At 39.7% G+C, this 23,629-nt stretch overlaps 1 protein-coding gene across 1 annotated transcript; it reads left to right on the forward strand.

Moving 5' to 3' along the window:
* Nucleotides 1-14,085: 14,085 nt before the first annotated feature.
* On the forward strand, nucleotides 14,086-15,115 carry LOC118704412 (olfactory receptor 49). Its single transcript, XM_036412115.2, has one exon. It carries the CDS (start codon nucleotides 14,089-14,091, stop codon nucleotides 15,022-15,024), a length of 936 nt encoding a protein of 311 aa, XP_036268008.1. The 5' UTR covers nucleotides 14,086-14,088; the 3' UTR covers nucleotides 15,025-15,115.
* Nucleotides 15,116-23,629: the final 8,514 nt, after the last annotated feature.

Below are 23,629 nucleotides of genomic sequence, written 5' to 3' on the forward strand. Positions count from 1 at the left end.
ACCCCTATGTTAGACAGACAGTATCTATGGGGCTAAAGACACTCAAGGCAAAGCAGCTGTGTGCTCTACAGAAGATCATCCCTGTTATATCAAACCTGAATATTTCCTGACACACACCATTTCTGCTCTCCATGAGGAAAAACAACAGAGGGTAATGACTGTCTGCTTGCAATTCAAACAACTACTGTGTCCCTTGTCTCAGCTGACTCCCCTTCTTTTTTCATCATTTTTGTAGCACTCCTAGAGATCTCTTACAGTTAGTTATATAAGTAGATCTGATTTTGTCCAACTTTGTATTATGAACACTAGAGGCTCAGTGCACGTGTAGGGTCCCCTAGCCTAATGTGCCTTCAGGGTCATGTCCACTGCCCCTCAAAGGCTTGCATGTTCTGCAGACACTGCTGGCAGCCAGCAACGCTCCTCAGATGCTCCAGAAGTCCTGCCCACCGCTGCCTCTATCAGACCCATTAATGCACGTCCTGGTGAGTCCAGTAGTTGGTCATGAGTCTGGTAGTTGGTCATGACCACAGACCTTTTATGATATAGACTAGAGACCCAGTGCATGAATTCATGCACTGGGGGGGAGGGGTCGTCCCTCAGCCCAACCTGCACCCTCTCCAATCTGGGATCCTTCTGGGGATCGGGCCTAAACTGGCAGTCAGACATCCCTCTCACAATCCAGGACTGCTGGCTCCTAACCACTCATCTGCCTGGCTGCCTGATTGCTCCTAACCACTCTGACAGCCTGATTACGCCCTAACCACTCCCCTGCCAGCCTGATTGACACCTAATCACTCCCCTGCTGGCCCAATTACCCCCAATGCCCTTCCCTGCAGGCCTGGTTGCCCCCCAATTGCCCTCCCCTGCAGGCCTGATCATCCCCAACTGCCTTCCCCTGCTGGCCATCTTGTGACAATGTGGGAGCAACCATCTTGTGACAACATGGGATGGCCATCTTGTAACACAAGGGTGTGAGGGTCAATTACCTCTTTATTATATAGGATGTTCAAATATACAGAAAAACTTAAAGAATAATACAATGAACACCAGAAACCCACCACCTAGCTCAATTTTTTAATCTCTTATATTATAATCTCTTAATAAACACCTATGCTTTTATGGATAGATAAAATGTCTAAAAGTAAGAAAAATTTCAAATATTCACAAAAAAACCCAATGGTGAAATATTAAAATAATTCTAATTTTGAAATCAGAAAAAAATATAAACTTCATATTCATTAATTTGACCTTGGTTAGAAATTGTAACTTGCTGAAACCGGTTTGGCTCAGTGGTAGAGCGTCGGTCTGCAGACTGAAAGGTCCCGGGTTCGATTCCGGTCAAGGGCATGTACCTTGGTTGCGGGCACATCCCCGGTAGGGGGTGTGCAAGAGGCAACTGGTCGATGTTTCTCTCTCATCAACATTTCTAGCTCTCTATCTCTCTCCCTTCCTCTCTGTAAAAAATCAATAAAATATATATTTTAAAAAAAAAAAAGAAAAAAAAAGAAATTGTAACTGAAGACAAAAGCTGTAAGCCCTAATTAACATTCTAAGTGCTTTGAAGGAAAGGAGGTTCATTGACATCAGTGCTTTAAGAAAATAAAGTGCTAAACCATTTCAACTTATTAGAGGCCAAGGAAACAACAAAAATACCTACATATCAATTACTAAAAAAAATGAATTAATATTTTTCTGTATCTTATGCTTGTATAATTGAGCATTTGTCTAAACATCAACTAAAAGAACTTTCTTACATTATTGAAAGATTTTTTAAAATAGTTCCAAGGACGCCGAAGCCGGTTTGGCTCAGTGGTAGAGCGTCGGTCTGCGGACTGAAAGGTCCCGGGTTCGATTCCGGTCAAGGGCATGTACATTGGTTGCGGGCATATCCCCAGTAGGGGGTGTGCAAGAGGCAGCTGGTCGATGTTTCTCTCTCATCGACGTTTCTAACTATCTCTCTCTCTTCCTCTCTGTAAAAAATCAATAAAATATATTAAAAAAAATAAATAAATAAAATAAAATAAAATAGTTCCAAGGATAGTTGTCTTGTAACTTAAAACTAAAAATATTTGTTATAAGAAACCACATGTGTCTAAAATGTTTGTTTTCAGAACTGTGTTTTCATTTAAAGTTGTAGCCTTTATTTTCATGAGAGGCTGATTCATTCACCATTGTTATTATCATTACCTCACATATGGAATATATAGCTAAATAAGTACTTGGGCGGGGGGGTGGCAATTCACAGCCTAACTTGCTTATGTCAATAAAGAAGAAAGAATTTTAAAAAGTAAATGAGCCAAAACCGGTTTGGCTCAGTGGTGGAGCGTCGGTCTGCTGACTGAAAGGTCCCAGGTTCGATTCCAGTCAGGGGCATGTACAATATAATACTTTGATTGCCTGCACATCCCTGGTAGGGAGTGTGCAAGAGGCAGCTGATCGATGTTTCTCTCTCATTGATGTTTCTAGCTCTCTATCTCTCTCCCTTCCTCTCTGTAAAAAATCAATAAAATATATTTTTTTAAAAAAAGTAAATGAATTGAGGATATAAAACAATTAATTAGAAAGAAAGAAAGAAAGAAAGAAAGAAAGAAAGAAAGAAAGAAAGAAAGAAAGAAAGAAAGAAAAGAAAGGAAAGTAAACCTAAGGAAAATAGGAGGAAGAAATTAAGAAAGTAATGAAACAACAAATAAATACAAGAACTGGTTTTTGAAAATCAACTAAATATATTAACTATTAGCAAGCCTGTAGTTCTTCATTTTAAAAGGAAAAAGGACAAGTATACCAAATGGGCGGGGGATGGGGACAGGGGAGAAGAGACTAGATACAACAGAAAATATTTATATATTTATGTATTTCTCTTTTGCTCACATATATCCAAATACATTTGAAAACTAACCCCAGAAAAGATGAAAAACAAATATACCAAGTAGCACAGCACTAGCCTGGACACTGCCAAAAAGTTATCCTCTACATTCCCCTTCCCGACCTGACACCCTGGCAAAGTCACCATATCCAGATAATTTCACAGAACTAAGCACAAGCACACATGAAATAAGTAAATAAATAAATAGGGGAAAGTTTTTAATTCTTTTCATAAAGCAAGTGTTTTATCAATAGGAACACAGCAAAACTAGTGCTAAAAAGGGAAACTACACATTTATGAATATCAATGCAAAAATCACAACATAATAGCCATGAGAATCCAGTAAAACATAAAAAAATATATGTCATAACTAAGTGGGGTTTTTCTAAGGGATAGAAAGATTACTCAATATTAGGAAGTCTGTTAATATAATTTATCATATGTATTGCATCCTTCCGCGCAGGCACTGCAGGCAGTCGTTAGTCACTGCACTTAACTTAAGCACGTATCGCGGCAATCGTTCTTCATTACGAATTAAATCACGCACGTATCACGGCAGTCGTCCTTTTAAGTTAAACTCAATATTTTTTTTATATCATGGCTTCTAAAAAAAGCAGGAAGGTGATTTCTGTTGAAATGAAACAGGACAATGCTCAAAGGGAAGTGTCATCTGATAACGAGGAGCAACAATCAAACAATCAACCAATCCCAACTGCTGACATCAAGAACATCCTGGTCAAATGGAAAGCAGTTCAGGAGTTTACCAATGCCCACTATCCGGATTCAGCTGAAGCAAACAGGATTGACGATCTTTACTCCGATACTCTTGTCTGTTATTTCCGGCAGATGTTGGAGAAAAGAGAAAAACAAACGACTTTGGACAGGTTTTTCATGAAACCATCGGCCAAAAAGCAGAAAATGGATGAAGATGTGCAAGATTCGGTAGACTCTACTTAGTCTGTCTTAAAATTAAAAAAATGTGTTTTTAAAAAAAAAAATTATGTTTTTAGATGTATCTAAATAAAAATAATAACAAAAAATTTATCTTTTTTTATGTCATCTTAGCATATTTTATGCTACAGAACGAATTATTTTTTTTAACATGTATTGTTATGGGAAAACGTGTTTCACATAACGAACTTTTCGCATAACAAACTTGCTCCTGGAACGAATTGAGTTCGTTGTGTGAGGCACCACTGTATGGCGAAAGATCAATACCATCTTAGCAATACATATCAATGATCTCCAAAGCTAGAATTATTCTCAGTGGGGAAAGACTAGAAGCTTCCTCGTTAAATATAAAATTTTAAAATTAAAGTTCCTGCCTGGCAGGTGTGGCTCAATGGTTGAGCATCATTCTATGAACCAAGAGGTCATGGTTTGGTCCCCAGTCAGGGTGCATGCCCAGGTGATGGGGTGATGGGCTTGATCCCCAGTGGAGGGCATGCAGGAGGCAACCAATTGATAACTCTCTCTCATCATTGATATTTCTATCTCTCACTACCTCTTCCTTCTCTGAAATCAATAAAAATATTTTTTAAACAAGAATTAAAGTTCTTTAAACAATTAAAGTATTTGCTATTTCTAGCTACAAAAATGTTCATGTCATGTGCACTGTGAGGTGCAAATATTGGGAAGAAATTAGAAAGAAAATAGCAATAAAGAGATTAAAACTTATGGGTTTTTTTTAATTTTTATTGAGAGTATTACAGATGTCCTTTTTTTTTTCTCCCATTGTCCCCCTCCACTCAGTTCCCACCCCACCCCAGGCCTTCACCACCTTATTGGCTGTGTCCATAGATAATATATATATACGGTGTATATATATAATAAAAGTGTAATATACTAATTAGACTGGACAGCCAAACGACCTTCCAGATGTCATTCTGGATGAAGCCGTGGTGGCAGGGGCCGAGGTCTGAAGCTGTCCACCGGGCACACTGGCTCTAGGGCCTCCAGCAGGTACCAAGTCAGCCACTGCTTGGGGCCACTCTGCAGGAGCTCAGTTGGTTGGAGCATCGTCCAGTACACACCAAAAGGTTGTAGGTTTGATTCCTGCTCAGGGCAGCTCAGTCACAGTGTGTATGGGAGGCAACTGATCAATGTTTCTCTCTTTCTTCCTCTCTCTAAAAAAAAAAAAAAAGATCAATAAAAAAAAGCCAGGCAGTCCAGGCAGGTGTATCTCAGTGGTTGAGCATTGCCCTATGAACCAGGAGGTAACAGTTTAATTCCTGGTCAGGGCACATGCCAGGTTGTAAGCTTGATCCCCAGTAGAGGGTATGTAGGAGACAGCTGATCAATGATTCTCTCTTATCATTGATGTTTCTATCTCTCTCTCCCTCTCTCTTTCTATCTGAAATCAATAAAAGCATATTTAAAAAAATTAATAAACATCCTTAAAAAATACCCAGACAGATAGCAGACTGATTAAATAATTTAAATTGATTTTATGTATTACTGACATGAAAAGGTCTCCAAACTATGTTAATTTTTTTTAATATATTTTTTTGATTTTGTACAGAAAGGAAAGGAGAGAGATAGAGAGTTAGAAACATCAATGAAAGAGAGTCATTGATCAGCTGCCTCTTGCACACCCCCTACTGGGGATATGCCCACAACCAAGGTACATGCCCTTGACCGGAATCGAACCCGGGACCCTTCAGTCCCCAAGCCGACGCTCTATCCATTGAGCCAAACCGGTCCTGGCTAATTTTTTTAATTTAAAAAAATCCAAATGATAAATAACATTTATACCATGATCTTTTAAAAAAAAATGTAGTGTATACAATTATTTGTATGCATAAATTCTTATTCCAAAATGTGAATAATTATTGCATCCAGGTGATTTTTTATTTTTCTCATTTTGCTTGAATTTTCTAAAATGTCCTATGAGGAACATAAGTTATTTTGCAGCAAAAAGGAAACAAAAATGTTATTTTAATACATTTTTAAAATTTTTATTCCAGGTTTCTCCTAATTGAAACAAGTCACAATATTCTATTTGTTATTCTTGGCATAACTGAATATTTATGTGAGTCAAAATGTGTTTGACATCACCCTCAAATCACAGTGTTCAGATACAAAGATGTCCTTTAATCCAGTGATAAGAACACAGTTTCATAGCTAAAGGCAGATAAAAAGAACATCATTTGCCCAGGAAATAGTACAGCTGTGACATCGATTTCTGAGTCAAGGAAAAGGAGGATCTAAATCATCACAGCTGACAACAAAGCACAATCCCAACGTCTGGGATGCTCATTTCAAATCACTTTGGGAAGGCAAAGTTAACTGCTGCTAAATTTCATAATGTCTAAAAATCACTGCATGGGAGAACATATTTGCCAATGTTATATCTGGTAAGGATTTAATCTCTAAAATTTATAGGGAACTCATACAACTTAACAAAAGGAAGATAAACTAATCAAAAAATGGGCAAAGGACCTAAATAGACACTTTTAGAAAGTGGACATATAGAAGACCAAGAGACATATGAAAACATGCTCAAAGTAACTAATCATCCAAAATATGAAAATCAAAATGACAATGAGGCCATCACACACCTCTCTAAATGACTATCATCAACAAACGAAAGTGCTGGTGAGGATGTGAAGAAATAGGAGCCCTCGTGTACTGCTGGTAGGAATGCAAACTGGTACAGCCATTGTGGAAAACAGTATGGAGTTTCCTCAAAAAAATTAAAAATGGAATTCCCATTTGACCCAGTGATTCCAATTCTAGGAATATATTCCAAGAAATCAGAAACACCAGTCAGAAAGGATATATGTATCCCTATGTTCATAGCAGCACAATTTATAATAGTTAAGATTTTGGCTCAGCCTAAGTGCCCATCAGCAGATGAGTGAATTAGAAAGCTGTGGTACATCTACACCATGGAATACTACGCTGCTGTGAAAAAGGAAGAACTCTTACCATTCTCAACCTCATGGATAGACCTGGAGAGCATTATGCTAATCAAAATAAGCCAGTCAGATAAATATAAATATCACATGATCTCATTCATTTGTGAAATATAATAAACAACATAAACTGATGAACAAAAATAGATCCAGAGACAAAGAAGTATTGAACAGACCATAAAACCTCAGAGGGAAGGCATGGGAGGGTGAGCAGGGGCAGGGAAGAGATCAACCAAAGGACTTGTATGCATGCATATGAGCATAATCAATGGACACAGACAGTAGGGGGATGAGGACATATGCTGGGGGGGTGGAAGCAGCCAGGAGAGGTCAGTGGGGAAGAGGGAACAGGGAGGAGAAATATGTAATACTTTAAACAATAAAGAATTTAAATTTAAAAATAAATAAAATAAAAATCAGTAACTTTTCCAATTGCAAAGGATAGACCTTACAAACCTTGATAAGGAAGCTTACATTGATTTCATCACAACAGATGATAAATGGTGATAAAACAAAAGCAAATACAATAGTTGCTAACACTTCAGTGTAAGTTACAATCCATTTTTTTTTGTTGTTTTTAATATTTTTATTTATTAAATTGATTGGGGTAACATTGGTCAACATAAACACAAAGGTTCAGGTGTGGGTTTCTATGTTATAAGATCTGTATATTGTACCATGTGCCCACCATCCAAAGTCAAATCTTCTCCTTCACCGTATATTAGGACTTCCTTATCCTCCCACCCCCTTCCCTCTGGCAACCATCATACTGCTGTTTGTCTTCATGAGTTTCAGTTTTATATCCTACATATGAGTGAAATTATATAGTTCTTAGCTTTTTCTGACTGACTTATTTCATTTAGCATAATGTTCTCAAGGTCCATCCACGTTGCTGCAAATGACCTATTTCATCCTTTCTTATGTCTGAGTAGTGTATATGTACTGCCGGGAACCAATTCCAGCATGTAATAATTACAAGAGTTTTACCAAAAGGTCGGTGAAGCTTGGGCGGCTCAACAAGGGTAAGCCACATATGTAGTTCACCAGTTGGAAAAGGCTAAACAGCACTTCCCCCAAACCTGAATAGGATTATCTGCTGCCAGACAACTCAGAGCATTTTATTGCCTACTGTTGGCCAAACACCTGAACAGCTGTAGGCTATTCCCCAAATTGACAATGCTTCTGTACCCTTTGATACCTTCCCTTTAAAGTGTATATTTCCACCTTGCCTTAGGACAGATTGTGTTGAATAAAAGCACGGGTCCTTGGTCAAGGTAGGAGTCTTTAGCTCCTTCAGCTGAAGATCCTCTGACCCTCAATGTCTTTCAAAATTATCTTTCATCTCCAGACTCTTTAATCATCTATGTGCAGCCCCTTTCTCCAGAATACTGAACCCTTTATAAGACTTGGACAAGAACCCAGGCAATGTACCACATCTTTTTTATCCAGTCCTCTATCGCAGGACACTTTGGTTGTTTCCATGTCTTGGCCATTATGAATAATACTGAAATGAACATAGGGGTGCATATATTTTTGCAAATACATGATTTCAATTTTTTCGTGTATACACCCAGGAGAGGAATTGCTATGTCATATGGTAGCTCTACTCTTAATTTTTTGAGGAATTGCCAGAGTGCTAAAGCATTTTCATAATCTTAAAGCAAGCAAGTGGTTCACAAAGCATTTTGCCCAATTTAGGACATATTACTTCCAAATGAAGGCTTCCCTGTATGTTAGAATTTTTAAAGTGACAAAAAGACATTTTAAGACACATACACACATACATGAATGGTAACTGTGTGAGGTGATGGATGTATTAAATTAACTTCATTGTAGTAATCATTTTACTCTGTGTGTGTGTGTGTGTGTGCATGTATCACATCACATTGTACACTTTAAATATATACCATTTTATTTGTCAATTATACCTCAATAAAGCTGCGGGGAAATTAAATCCTCACTTTTCCATTATCTTTCCTTTTGTCCCTTCCCCCAGGACCCTGTATTTTACCATCTCCAAGCTCCATTGAAGAGGGGCAGCATAATATTAGCCAAGGTTCTATACTACTTGTTGATGGTCCCGTACGTTCTTATAACAATAGGACTGCCTAATATTAGACAGAGTCCCCTATTTCAGAGACATAATTAGATTTATTACTCTAACAGTAACTGTTATTCTTGATCTGAACAAACAACAAAAACTTTTGATTGCAAAGTTATAGTAAGTAACAGCCAAGAGATTTGGGAAGAGGCTGACTGAGGCTCATTATACTAATTCTCTGGGGATCGGAAACCCCATCAAACTTGAGAGAAGAGTAGATCCCTTAAGAAAACAAAGCTGCAACCAAAATCTTTCAGCCCTGATGTCACCTCCACAAAGGGATGTGTTTATTTCAGAAGAAGTTCACCCACTGTCTCCTAGGGTCCCCGTTGCCCACAGAAGAAATACCATCTCACTGAGACTGGGCCAATGTGAGGGTGTAATGAATGTTTTTGAATCATTAAAATCACCACATTTTATAAAGGAATATAAAAAATGAGTGCCAGCATGACCTAAGGGAAGGATGAAGGAGGATTTCACCAAATAACTGTACTTTTCCAAGGTGGCTCCCAAGATGAGCTTGCTGAAAATGGAAGATTTTGAAACATTTTTGCATTCATCTGATCCTGTAAACTGAATGATGACAAAGTCCAATGAAACCATTCTCCTAACCAAGGAAGACAGCTGGCCATTCAGGACACTTTGGAAAAGAAAAGGTGTCCTTAGAGAATGCCATAAATTCATGAGAAAAGGAGCCCTCAAACCAACAGCATAAGATCTGCTTTTAGAGCCCAAAGACAACATACAACCTCAAGAAATACCCCTGAGGACCAGGTATCATCTTCAATCCTGTGAGTAGTGTGTTTGGGATGGCTGACTGGGACTTCCCCAGAGGGCTGCTAGGCACCTGACTATGGATGTGTGGGGTAATCTCCACCTTGGCACTGCTGGGGATGGCAGAGCAGTACCGGCTTTCTCAAACCCTCCTCCTCCAGGCACTCATTTTTTTTTTTACATTTTTTTATTAAATTATTATCTGTGTACATATTTTAACATTGCCCCCCCATACATACCCTCCCTCCCCAGAGTTTTGTGTCCATTGGTTGTCCTTATATGCATGTATACAAATCCTTCGGTTGATCTATTGTTATTATCTCCCCCAGATCTCCCTACCCTCCCTGCTGTAATTTGACAGTCTGCTTGTTGCTTTACTGTCTCTATATTTATATTTTGGTTCATCAGTTTATAATGTTCTTTATTATCCATAAATGAGTGAGGTCATGCTGGCACTCATTTTTTATATTCCTTTATAAAATGTGGCACATTGAGTGCACACACTAGTCTCATTTGTCAACTTTAGCCCCACCATCCAGGTCAATGCTAGGCAAGTCAAAGTTTATCTGGTCAGAGCCATTAAGTTAATGCCTGTTCTACCTTGTTCTCTGTGTAACTGTCACCTTAAGAAACCCCAAACTCAAAAACTTTGAGTTTTGTTTTGTTATGTTTGGTCCTTCTTAAAAGGAGAAGATCTCACCCTCCTTCTAAGTGTACTACAACAATCCAGAAGACCATAAAGTTCCAGCCATGGTAGAACAAACCTCCCACTTTCCCACTGGGCACTACATGACAGACCCTTAAAACAATGAATGGTCTGTGGATGGTGCATCCATGTCCAGGCTGTCAGGTTGTCAAGCAAGTCTCTCCTTTCATTCATCAAGTATGTAGGATGAAGAGAAAATGCCTGGGATTCATGAAATGGCTTTCTTCCTTTTGTATCTGAAAGGCCCTGAGCTGTTGCCCTCTGGTTTTAAATAAATAAATAAAGTTTATTAGCAGCCCTATGTGCTATATACTTGGGCTGGTCACGATGTCTTTTTTTTTTTTTTTTTTTTTTTTAATCTGCACTCAAGGACATTATTTTCATCAATTCTAGAGAGAGAGGGAGGGAAAGGGAGAGAAACATTGATGTGATAGAGAAACATCCATCAGCTGCCTCCTGTACACACCCCACTCTGGGGTTGAACCTGCAATCCGGGTATGTGCCCTGACTGGTATCAAACCTGAGACTCTTCAGTGCACAGATGATGATCTAACCAACTGAGTCTCACTAGCCAGGGTGGTCACAATGTATTTTCACAATTTATCTGTGCTTAGCTCATGATTCAACATGACCCAGAGCATTTTTCCTCTCCTCCCACTCATATCCAACTCTTCATCTTAGTCTCTATTTCCATCTTCCTCTCAGTGTGTCCTACCCAGGACTTTACTTAAATAATACTCATCCTACTAGATCCTGATGATGTTTCTGAGTGTGATCTTGTTGGTGGATCCTGCTTCTGTTCTGAAAAGAGCTGGATACATCTTTTGGCTACCTGGGCTCACCTTTGAATCAAATGATCACTAGTAAGCTGCAGAGACTTCCTTTTCAAATCGCTAATAAATCTAGACAACATTGAGCCTAGAATTAACCAGTGGCAAATAGTTATATCTTCAGAAGCTGATTGACTATTTTATGTTCTTTAATAACTATCAACAAATATTAGGTATAATGGTAGTTTATAAAATCACTTTGAATAGTGCAAAAAAAAAAAAAAAAGGCAAACCAAGGGATATACAGTTTAGAATTTTTTCCTCCCTATCCCTATTCCCTAATATTTTCTTCATCTCAAGTACCTAAATTGGGTCCCAATCTTATTTTCTAGAGGCTGGAAAATAATTATTGCTGGTAATTACAATAGTAGTTGATATTACTTAAGGACAGGAACTTCCAAGGATGCTAACTTTCTTATTGAATTTATTGGAGCAACATGGGTTAATAAAATTATATAGATTACAGGTGTACAATTCTATAACACATCATCTATATATTGTATTGTGTGACCACCACCACAAGTCAAGTCTAGTTCTAATCCCCAGTTATTCCCCCTCTGCCTTCTTCTACCTCCCTCCTCCACCCTTTCTCTCTAGTAATCACCATACCATTGTCTGTCTGAGTTGTTTTTTTTCTTAATCCCTTCACCTTGATCATTTAGCCCCCAACACCCTCCCCTCTGACAGCTGTCAGTATCCATGAGTCTATTTCTATTTTGTTTGTTAGTTTATTTTGTTCATTAACTTTCACCTAAAAGTAAAATCACATAGTATTTATCTTTCTCTGATTGGTTTATTTCAGTTAACATAACACTCTCCAGGTCCATCAATCTATCACAAAAAGTAAAATTTCCTTCTTTTTTATAGTTATAGCCTAGTAGTTTTTCATTGCATAAATGTACCACAGTTTTATTGTCAATTTCTCTACTTGTGGGCACTTGGGCTACTTTTAAATCTTAGCTATTATAAATAATGCTGCAATGAACATAGGAGTGCATATATTCTTTCTAATTAGTTTTTGGGGTTTTTTCAGATGTATTTCCAGAAGTGGAATCTCTGGGTCAAAAGGCAATTTCCATCTCTAAGGTAACCCATTCTGAGGTAACCCCATATTGTTTTCCACAGTGGCTGCACCAACCTGCACTCCCACCAACAGGGCACAGGATTCTCTTTTCTCCATGCCCTCGCCTTCACATGTTTGTTGACCTATTAATAACTAGAGGCCCGGTGCATGAAATTTGTGCACTGGACAGGGGGATGTCTCTCAGCCCAAACTGCACCCTCACCAATCTGGGACCTCTCGGGGGATGTCTGACTCTCCCTGTGGGATTGGTCCTAAACTAGGAGTCGGACATCCCTCTCACAATCTGGGACTTGCTAATCTCTGCATCATTCCAATTTTAGTAAATATGGTGCCAAAGTGAGCACCAAGGATGCTGACTTTAGAAGAGAGATCTTTTAAAGGGTTTTCAGAGTCTTTGCTGCTAGGGGCAGTCTAGCAGACCCAATCAGACTACTGTCTACTTACTGACTCAAACTCTAGGCCATCTCAAAAATGGAGAGTATCCCTTAAGAATGTTTGTGGGGAGACATTTCCACCTCTTTATAAAGAAAAGCAAACTCTCTTCAGATAAGTCAATGTAAGATGTATGATTCTGCAAAGTTGCTATCCCCTAGGAAATATTACATAAGTGGTATGTCCTCCGTCTCTTGTATGTCAAACACCACCAAGTCTGTCTCTTACTCATTTGTTTTATTCACTCATTTGTAAGTGTTTATTAAATCTGATTGTTTCAAGTAACTTGTTCTAAGGGCTATATAAAATGCAAAGATTAATAAATAAGTTTTTGACCCATTAAGAAATGAAAAACAAAACACAATGAAAATTAATGAGATATAATAACATTGTGAGGGATACAGAGGAAAGAATCATTCATTCAAAAGAAAAGTCTCCATTGGAAAAAAAACAAAAATACACAACAGCATGTATGGGGGAGGGACTTAAAGGATAAATAAGATTTGAATGGCTGATGATTCCAAACATGGGATGAATGCCACATGCAAAAGTACAAATGCATGAAATGCATAAATAGTAAAAAAATCACAGAGTCTATTTTATCTAGAGCTCATTGGAAGATGTAATGAGAGGAGAATTTGGATATATCTTTTGGAACATCATTAAGAACCTTGAATCTAAGCTCCCCCTAAAGAACTTTTATTTATAATATATTTCTTGAATATTTTTGTTTGTGAGAGTTGTGTTTTTCTTTCACAGATTTTCTCTTTCCTTTGTATTAATGCAAATACTAATGAAAAGCATCAGAGATTCAGGTAATCTTGAAACAGCAATAGAATGTCTACACATTCTAAATCAGTTTATCCATGGATATGGATTTGTACCATGAATGACTAAGTAAAGCAGAAAAGTTATCACCTCAAATATGAACTACTCATGAATGAAAATCCAGTATTGGAATAAAGATAAAAGTAATATTGAATAAAAAATAAAATAAAAAATTTTAATGTTGAAAATAGGTTATAATGTTAATGCAAAGGAATTCATTGAAGAATCAGTGATAGAAATTTGGTTAAGAAAAGTAAGCAAGGATAATTTTTGGTTTGAGGTGTTACTTAGGTCATCCTGCAGGTAACCACTTTCTCTTCTAACTCGCAGACACACCAAGAACCAAACATAAGACAGGGTCTCTACAAAACAAGCCTGGTGGCCAGTGGTGGAAAGATATGTCCTTCAAATAGATAAAGGATTCCTTCTATTCAAAGTATGACACTCATTCCTCTTTCCTTTCAGTTTCAGGTGGCCTCAGATTCCCCAGATCATCACAGCTCCTAATGCTGCACACCTCTGATTGGCCATCCCAGCAGAGGTCAGAGGAGCCATGGGAAACCACACCAGTGTCACTGAGTTTGTCCTCCTGGGGCTCTCAGATGCCTGTGAGCTGCAGATGCTCATCTTCCTGGGCCTCCTCCTAACCTACCTCCTCACTCTACTGGGGAATCTCCTCATCGTGGTCATGACCCTCATGGACAAGCGCCTCCACACTCCCATGTACTATTTCCTTCGTAACTTCGCTATCCTGGAGATCTGTTTTACCTCAGTCATCTTCCCCAAAATGCTGGCCAACATCCTGACTGGATACAAGACCATCTCCCTACTAGGCTGTTTCATACAGAGCTTCCTGTATTTCTTCCTGGGCACAACAGAGTTCTTTCTACTGGCAGTGATGTCCTTTGACAGGTATGTGGCCATATGTAATCCCTTGCGTTATGCCACCATCATGAGCAAAAGGGTCTGTGTCCATCTAGTTCTTTGTTCATGGATGACAGGATTTATCCTCATCATCATTCCAACTTTCATAGTATTTCAGCAGCCATTTTGTGGCCCCAATATCATTAACCATTTCTTCTGTGACAACTTTCCACTCCTGGAACTCATATGTGCAGATACAAGTCTGATAGAGCTTCTGGGTTTTATTGTGGCCAACTTCAGCTTACTAGGCACTTTGTCTGTGACGGCCACCTGCTATGGCCACATCCTCTGCACTATCCTACGCATCCCCTCAGCCAAGGAGAGGCAGAAAGCCTTCTCAACCTGTTCCTCCCACATCATGGTTGTGTCTCTGTTCTATGGCAGCTGCATCTTCATGTATATCCGGATGGGTAAGGGTGACCAGGGGAAGGACAGGAACAAGGCTGTGGCCTTGCTCAACACAGTGGTGACCCCTATGTTTAACCCCTTCATCTACACCCTGAGGAACAAACAAGTGAAACAAGTATTTAATGAGAAAATGAACAAACTCCTCTTAAAAAGATGAGCTGGACTAACCCGCATGGCTCAGTGGTTGAATGTTGACCTATGAACCAGGAAGTCATGGTTCAATTCCTACTCAGGACACATGCTTGGGTTGCGGGCTCCATCCTGGAGGCAGCCGATCAATGTTTCTCTCTCATCATTGATGTTTCTATCTCTCTCTTCCTCTCCCTTCCTCTCTGAAATCAATATATATATATATATATATATATATATATATATATATATATATATATAAAGAGTTGGACCTGAGGAAAGGGGAAAATTGCCTCTTTTTCTCTGCAAATGCAGCTCCTGTCTTGATCTCCATGAGCTATCCCCTCCCAGACAGTTTTTTACCTTGTACTCAAATCTATAGGGCTTTCTTACATATATCATAAGTGACTTATGAAATGTTGTCAGAGTACAAAAAACTCAGTATACCACTAACACGTCTGCTATGTCTTAATGTTTCTGACCCTAGCCTTTATCTGAGCTTCTTAATCTTTAAGTTGTAATTATAAGCTTAGCATTCCATATTCTCTACACCATCCTACACATCCCTTCAGCCAAGGCAAGGCAGAAAGCCTTTCAAAATTGGTAAAAAATATCCTCAACAAGAATATATTTATAATACACTTCAGAAATATTACTAGTATATGTATGGAGAAATTAATGAAGTGGATAGCCAAGATAGTCAAGTCATGTCTTGCAAAGCTGGAAAATGAGCTCTGTAGACCAGAAGATTTAAGCAAAAGTGTGGAAAACCTGCATTTCCACCATTTGTCCACCAACCAGATCTGAAATATCATGGCTGATATGTATACATAAGGAACTATCTGGCATTGAAATTGGGACTCAAAAGAACTATTGCCCCCCCCCAAAAAAAAAGAACTGTTGGCCCAGAAAGGAACTCACTACAGACTGATTCATTTGCCTCTCAGCACAGCCATTATGGCTTGTTGCAGTTTAGGTTCTTACAAGGGCATTTCTTGGATCACATGATCTCACACATCTAGAGGAAATAATGAACAACACAAACAGATGCAGAGAAAGAGAACCAGTGATCAGACTCTCAAACCTCAGAGGGAAAGTAAGGGAGGATGGGGGTAAGGGGAAGAGATCAACCAAAGGACATATGGGCCTAGCCAGTGGCCATGGGCAACGGGGGTTGGGGGGGGGGGCGCATATCTAGGGAGGTGTTTGGGATGGGAATGGGGGAATGAGGACAATTATGTGAGGCCATAATCAATAAAAATAAATAAAAAATAAAAAATAAATAACCTAAGAACAAAACAAAAAAAGATGCTTATAGATTGTCAGTAATCCCACCTAATAAAAGAGTAATGTGCATATTGACCATCATTCCAACACACAAAATGGCTGCCCCCATATGGTCAAAGATCCTGCCCCATGTGGACACAAGATGGCCACCACAAGATAGCCAGCAGGGGAGGGCAGTTGGGAGGAACCAGGCCTGAAAAGGAGGGCAGTTTGGGGCCATCAAGCCTGCAGGGAAGGGCAGTTAGGGGTGACCAGGCCTGCAAGTGAGCAGTTAGGCACCAATTAGGCTGTCAGGGGAGTGGTTAGGGGGTGATCAGGCTGGCAGGCAGAAGCGGTTAGGGGCAATCAGGAAGACAGGCAGGCAAGCAGTTTGAGCCAGCAGTCCTGGATTGTGAGAGGGATGTCCAACTGCCCATTTAGTCCTGATCCTACTGAGCAGTAGGACAACCCTCGAACGGTCCCAGATTGGGGAGGGTGCAGGCTGGGCTGAGAGACACATACTCCCCTGTACAAATTTTGTGCACCAGGCCTCTAGTAAACAAACAAACAAATAAATAAATAAATAAATAAGAAAATATCCTTGGGTGCAGATTAACCAAAAAACAACAAATAAAGAACACAAGATCTGAAACCAAGATTACTATGTCCAGCAAGGCTACGATTCAAAATATTCAAAATAGATGGTAAATAAAGAGCTTCCCATACCAAAAAAAAAAAAAAAAAAAAAAAAAAAAAAAAAAAAAAAAAAAAAAAAAAAAAAAAAAAAAAAAAAAAAAAAAAAAAAAAAAAAAAGGCTAAAAGAGTACATCACCACAAAGCCAGCATTATAAGAATGCTAAAGGGACTGCTCCAATGAGAAGAAATAGAGAAATGTAGGCATACAGAATTCAAATGTCAATAAATAAGTACCTATTCCACCTAATAAAAGGGTAATATACAAATTGACCGCACCTTCACTACGCCCAAGACATGCCCACCAGCCAATCAGGGTGAGTATGCAAATTAACCCACCAAGATGGCGGGTTAATTTGCATATCTAGACAGTGTAGATAGAAGCCAAGCGCTGCAGAAAGGAGCAAAGCTGTGGAGAAGCAAGCAAGTAGGGCAGCAGAGAAGGAAGGGAAGCAGGCAGGGCAGGAGAAGGAAGGGTAGCAGGGGGAGGCAGGGGAGAGTGCAGCAGGAAGCCCTATTGCAGGAATCTTCTTTCAATAGGCTACTAGTCAATAATAACCTTAAATGTAAGTGGATTAAAATGCTCCAATCAAAAGACACAGAGTAGCTGAATGGATACAAAAACATGATCCCATTATATGCTATCTACAAAAGTCCCACCACAGGACAAAAGATTTACACAGGATGAGAGTGAAGAGGTGGGGGGGAAATTTCCATGCAAATGGGAAAGGAAAAAAAAGCTGAAATAGCAATGTTCATATCTGACAAAATAGACTTCAAAATGAAGGCCATCATAAGACACAACAAAAGTCACTACATAGGTAATACTAATAGGTATAGATCCAACAAAAGGATATAACCCTGGCAAACATATATGTACCCAATATAGGAGCACATAAATATATATTTTTAAAAAAACACACACACACTTCTGGGTAATAGTCAAAGAAATTCAAAACACTAATTCAAAAACACATATGCATATATATGCTGCCCTATGTTGCAGCACTATTTACAATAGTCAAGCTATGGAAGCAACCCAAGTGTCCATCAATAAACAAGTGGAGCCCTAGCCAGTTTGGCTCAGTAGATAGAGTGCTGGCCTGTGAACTAAAGGGTCTCAGATTCAATTCCGGTCAAGGGCACATGCCCAGGTTGTAGGCTCAATCCCCAGTAGGGAGAATGCAGGAGTCAGCCAATCAATTATTTCCTCTCATCCTTGCTGTTTCTATCTTTTTCTCTCTCTCTCTCTTCCTCTCTTAAATCAATAAAAATATATTTTAAAATAAATAAACAAGTAGATAAAGATGTGGTACTGCCCTGGCTGGTGTGGCTCAAATGGTTGGAGCATCATCCATACACCAAAAGGTCACAGGTTTGATTCCCAGTTAGGGCACATACCCAGGTTGATCCCTGGTTGGAACACACACAGGAGACAACCAATTGATGTTTCTCTCTCACATCATTGTTTCTCTCTATCTATCTATCTCTTACTCTCTCTCTCCCCCTCTCCTTTTTTCTCTCTTTCTCTAAAATAAATTTAAAATTTAAAAAAAAAGATGTGGTACCTATATACAATGGAATATTACTCAATCATAAAAAAAAATGAAACTTACCATTTGTAACAACATGGATGGACCTAGAGGGTATTATGCTATGTAAAGTAAGTCAGCCAGAGAAAGACAAATACCTTATGATTTTACTTATATTTGGAATCTAAAGAACAAAGTAAATGAACAGAAAAAAACAAAAACAGAAACAGACTCACAGATACAGAGAACTGAGGGTTGACAGATGGGAGGAAGTAGAGGGTGCTGGATAAAAAAAGGTGACAGGATTAAGAAGTACAAATTGGTAGTCACAAAAATAGTCACAGGGGTGTAAAGTACACCATGAGGAACATAGCCAAAAATATTGTAATAACTTTCTTTGTATGAAATCAGGTGGGTACTAGAATTTTCAAGGGGATCACTTCATAAATTACATAATTGTCTAACTGGTATACTGTATACCTGAAATTAATAATATTTATTAATATTTTATAAAATTTTTAAATTTAAAAGAGAACTAGAGGTGGGAGACATATGACTTCAAAAGTTTACCCCAGGCTTTCTTGCAATTTCCTAACGTGTAACTTTATGATAAATGTGCAAAGTGTTTAATGTGATATTATCTTTTTCAGTTTACTCAACTTGCCCAAGCAAAATCTTTTGCATATTTGTGAACAAGTACTCCCTTAAATACACATAACATATTACACAGAGGGCTGATTTCCATCTTTCAAATACATCTTGTCCGCCAGCTTCCTGAGGACAAGAACTTGTTCTGGGTCTAGCATATAGCAGCTGGTGCTCAGTGATGTTTAATAAATGGTGGAGCATCATGCTGCACAGATCTTCATTCAGTCAGTTATTATTATTTCACCATCCTCTTGCTGCCTACAGATAAGACAAGCTCCCCATCCTCTGTATTTACCTGCCACTTCCTACTTCACCCCATAGGATTCTCCTCTGTTGGATCACATTACAAAGTTTTAACTGAGTAGAATCGTTCTTCACTTACTTACCAAAGAACAAGGTTGACTTACCATTGTACTTCTGCCTTAATCACCTGAACAACTTGGAGAGGAAATCTAAGTGGACTGCTAGTTCCTCGGTCTGGTAGGCTCTTCCCCTGTAGGGAGGAGCCCGAGAGGTGCAGAGTAGCTGTTTCCTTCCTCGGCTGTCACTGAGGGGAAAGAGAAAACTGGCCTTTTTGAAGATGCTAACCCAGCTTCTCTCCCTGAATACATTCCTGACACTGGACTCTGTGGATGCCATGAATGTGGGAACTGCCCTTTGGGTGAAGTGTCCCTGCCTCCAGAGGGCCATGTGGGAACTTCCCTTCTAAATGCCCTACCACCCTGAGAAAGAGACACAGACTTGTATTCAGTGGTTTCTACCAACTACATGTGAACAAAACCTTCCCTGCTGAGTCAGCATTCACCCCTTAGTTTGTTGGTTGTTGTTTAATCCTCACCCAAGGATATGATTTTTTATTTTATTTATTTATTTATTTATTTTGTATGTACAAGGACCGGGGTCTTTATTTTCATTGATTTTTAGAGAGAGTGGAAGAGAGAGGGAAAGACAGAGAGCAACATTGATGTAAGAGAAACACAATGACTGGTTGTCTCCTGCACAAGCCCTGACCAGGGCCCAGGCTGAGGAGGAGCCTGCAACCAAGGTATGTGCCCTTGACCAGAATCAAACCTGGGACTCTTTGGTCCACAGGCCTCTACTCTAGCCACTGAGCCAAACTGACTAGGGCTGCCCCATATTTTTATGTAACCAATAGGTAATATAATTCCCAACCCATGGAATGAATACAATTCATAACTAAGGTTATAAAATATTTAATAATATGTTCTGATTGTCTGTTTGCCCCTCCTAATCCTCTCTATTCTCTCCTCTTTTAGGTCATTTTACCCATTTGCTGTCCAAATCACTGGAGGGAACAGAGGGAGAAACAAGGAATCAATGCTGGAGAAAGACATCGTTTCTAGCTGAATCTCTGCAAACAGTACTGACCAGTAAACAAAGTTACACAGCATCTCTTACAATGGTCTCATGAGCAATCAACCATCAAGTAATTTACTGAATAACTGCCATATGCCTAATATTCATTCACTCATTGGTGCTGTTAGGGGCAGAAATAGAATATTGGAAACTAATTATAATTAAAAGAAATATTAATCATGCTCTGTTAACCATGATGTTCTCTTCTGATTAGAGAAAGCACATTTTACCTGGGACACGGGAGCTAACAGGGGAATTCAGTCTATCCTTCTTCAGAGAACTGCCTATCATCATGGAAACATTTACAACCTCGTGGCTGAAACAATCTAGTCCAGGAAGCATCTGCTCTTTACAACCTCCAGCCCCTGTTCCCTGTAACCTGGTTGGGAAGGCCCAGAGGTGCTGACCCTCTTCCACCCCTCCACACCTACCCCCCAACCTGCATGACTTGTAACCTGTAATGATTATCCCATGCCTCCTTTCCTGGGCCTGTATTCCCAGCTTTCTCATGTATTCTTTGTCCTTCTACCCACCTGCAGCCCAGTCTTTCCTGAGCACCTAACAAGGCACCTTACGTGGACTGTACATTGAACCACCAATTAGCACCTGCCAAATTCCCTAAGCCCCGGATTCCTAAGTCCCTAGGTCCCTAATCATGCGCCTTACATGAAACCACCAATCAGCATGTGCTGAGTGCCTAAGCCCCATCCCTTCCTTTCCCTCCCCTCAAAAGGCGTGTTCACCCTGACATGTGTGCTTTTTCTCCTTGGAAGGTAGCCGGGCAGGGGTCTTCTCCACCAATAAAGCCTGTGTCCTGCCATTCTGGTTCTCCAGCCCCTCTGTTTCATCTTTCACATTTGGGCTCATGTGACCTGGCAGCCAGGTGACTTGCAGCTCGCCTGGAGGCCACCATTTTGAAACAAAGGTCAACCCCTTTGCATAAAACAAAGCAAAGGTCAACCCCTCCCTTTTTCCTTTAAATTATCCAATCACACAAGAGTGTGAGCCCAAGCTTTGATCAATCGAGAGTGAGGGACAGATGACTTGTGTCATACATAAAAGCCTGAGTGGATCACCCACTCAGTATGCAAGCGCTGCCAGACCCTGTGCGTTTGCACCTTCCTGCAGGAGTAAAGACATCTGCCTTGCTGTCTGGCTCCTGAGGATCCTTTGTGTTCTACCAGGACCCCTGGTTTGGGGGCTCGCCTTATTTCTAATAGACACAGAGAAGATTTTTGTGGATGACCTACTGTTCTCCCATACTCCTGGCAGTATTGGAATAAACGCTCACATATGATTCAACCCTGTCTCTGCTTAATTTGCTGAAGTAGTGACAGGCAACCCGGCTCCTTAGTTGTCCAGTTACAAGATCTATGTTTCCAAGATCTATGCTAGAATCCAAAAATGAACAAGATGTGGTCTCTATTCTCAAAGAGCTCATGAAGAAATATAGCTGATGCATACAACTGAAGAATTATGAGTTAAATTATGTGTACTAGTAATGAATGTTCACAGACAGTAGAGCTCAGACTGAACTGAAGTTGTAAAAAAAAAAAAAAAAAATCAAAAACTACTTAAAGGATGACATGCCTGAAATGAGCTTTGAAAAAGAAGTAAATAATAGAAATGCAAAAGAAAGGAGGGAAGGCACCCAGGCTGTGGGAACTGCTTTGTCAAAGGCCGGAGGCTGAAATAAGCTTGAAGTGCTTATTTGGAAGCAGTGAGGAAATGGAAAAGACAAAGTAGGCTCTTCATTAGCTCCACAAACCAATTTAAATCTCTTACAAAAGGAACATGGAAATTTTGATAAGATGTTGTATGTGGGTTATGAGCCTTTTAACTGTGTGGCTTATAATTAAGCCATTGTCTCTAGTCATTGTTAGATAACTACTGAGAAGAGCCAGTTATCCCATGCTAATGTATAACTTCTTTGTTTTATGCAAAATAGCCAGCTCCAGACTGAAAAAGAGCTTGTGGCTCTATTCAAGTGGAAATGAATACCTCCTTCTGGTTGGATAATAAAAACCCAGGACTCTCATAATCACAGGGCCTTTCCTAGACACACAGCATCACAGAGCGCTCTCTCTCTCTCTCTTTGCCTTCTACAGTGTGGAAAAGGGAAGCAAGAGCTCTCTACACACAGGGGTTCCTAAGAATAAGCCAAGACCTTGCTGGAGCCCATGCAGCTGGATGCCACCACCAATCCCAAAAGCAGAGAATATAGGAGATGCCTGAGAGACATACTGCTGAGGAGGGAAGAAGAGGAAGGACTTCCAACAAGAGTCAGACTGAAGGGAAAGATGAATCAGCAGAAAATGCTTCTGTCTACAAACTAAAATCAGAGAGGATGGATAAGAAAAACTTACAAGTGAATAGGAAAAGCCCAAAAGTGCGTTTTACTCTTTTTTAAAAAATAAATTAGATAAAATTGGTTAATTGGTCTGAAAGAATAAAAATGTTTAAAAGCTGTCTGTGTTATCTCAACTATCCAAGGCCCCCGCCAGTGATGGGAACAGGACCCTTAAAGTTGTCTCAGGAAATAGCCCCGAGCAGGGAGTAAACAGAGCAAGGTCTACTCCGACAAGATAAGAGAAACAGGATAACAGAGTAAACCTTGCTTTGACAGTTCAAAGTGAAATAGAGTGCGAGATCACCGGACAGGACTGTTGACTTAGCGCAAGCCCTGTCATAAAATATGTAATTAACAAACCCAGTCTCCCCTTTTAGAATTCCTTTGTTCCCCTCTTCCCCCTCCGTGTGTAACCCCTCCCGACATATAGTTTTTGCCTATATATACTTGTAAGATTTTCTGCTCGGGGCTCGACTCCTCTGCTCCTGCGTGAGTTACGAGTTGAGCCCCAGCGCGCTGGAATAAAGCCTCTTGCTGTTTGCATCAAGTGACGCCTCCTGCGGTTGATTGGGGTCGCCGTCTGTCCGTGGGACAGAGTGAGGGTCTCCCTCTGGTCAAAGTTGTCAATTTCGGTCATCCTAATAAAAAGGATGAAGAGAAATCAGAGAGTGATGAAGAACAGGCAGTTCAAAGAGGATTGGGATTTGATACTCTCTATTTCTGAACAGGAGAGTTCCCTAACAGTGAAGCCTAATGGTTATGCTAAC

This window comes from Pipistrellus kuhlii, unplaced genomic scaffold, assembly GCF_014108245.1.
Source record: "Pipistrellus kuhlii isolate mPipKuh1 unplaced genomic scaffold, mPipKuh1.p scaffold_m20_p_1, whole genome shotgun sequence".
NCBI classification, from domain to species: Eukaryota; Metazoa; Chordata; class Mammalia; order Chiroptera; family Vespertilionidae; genus Pipistrellus; species Pipistrellus kuhlii.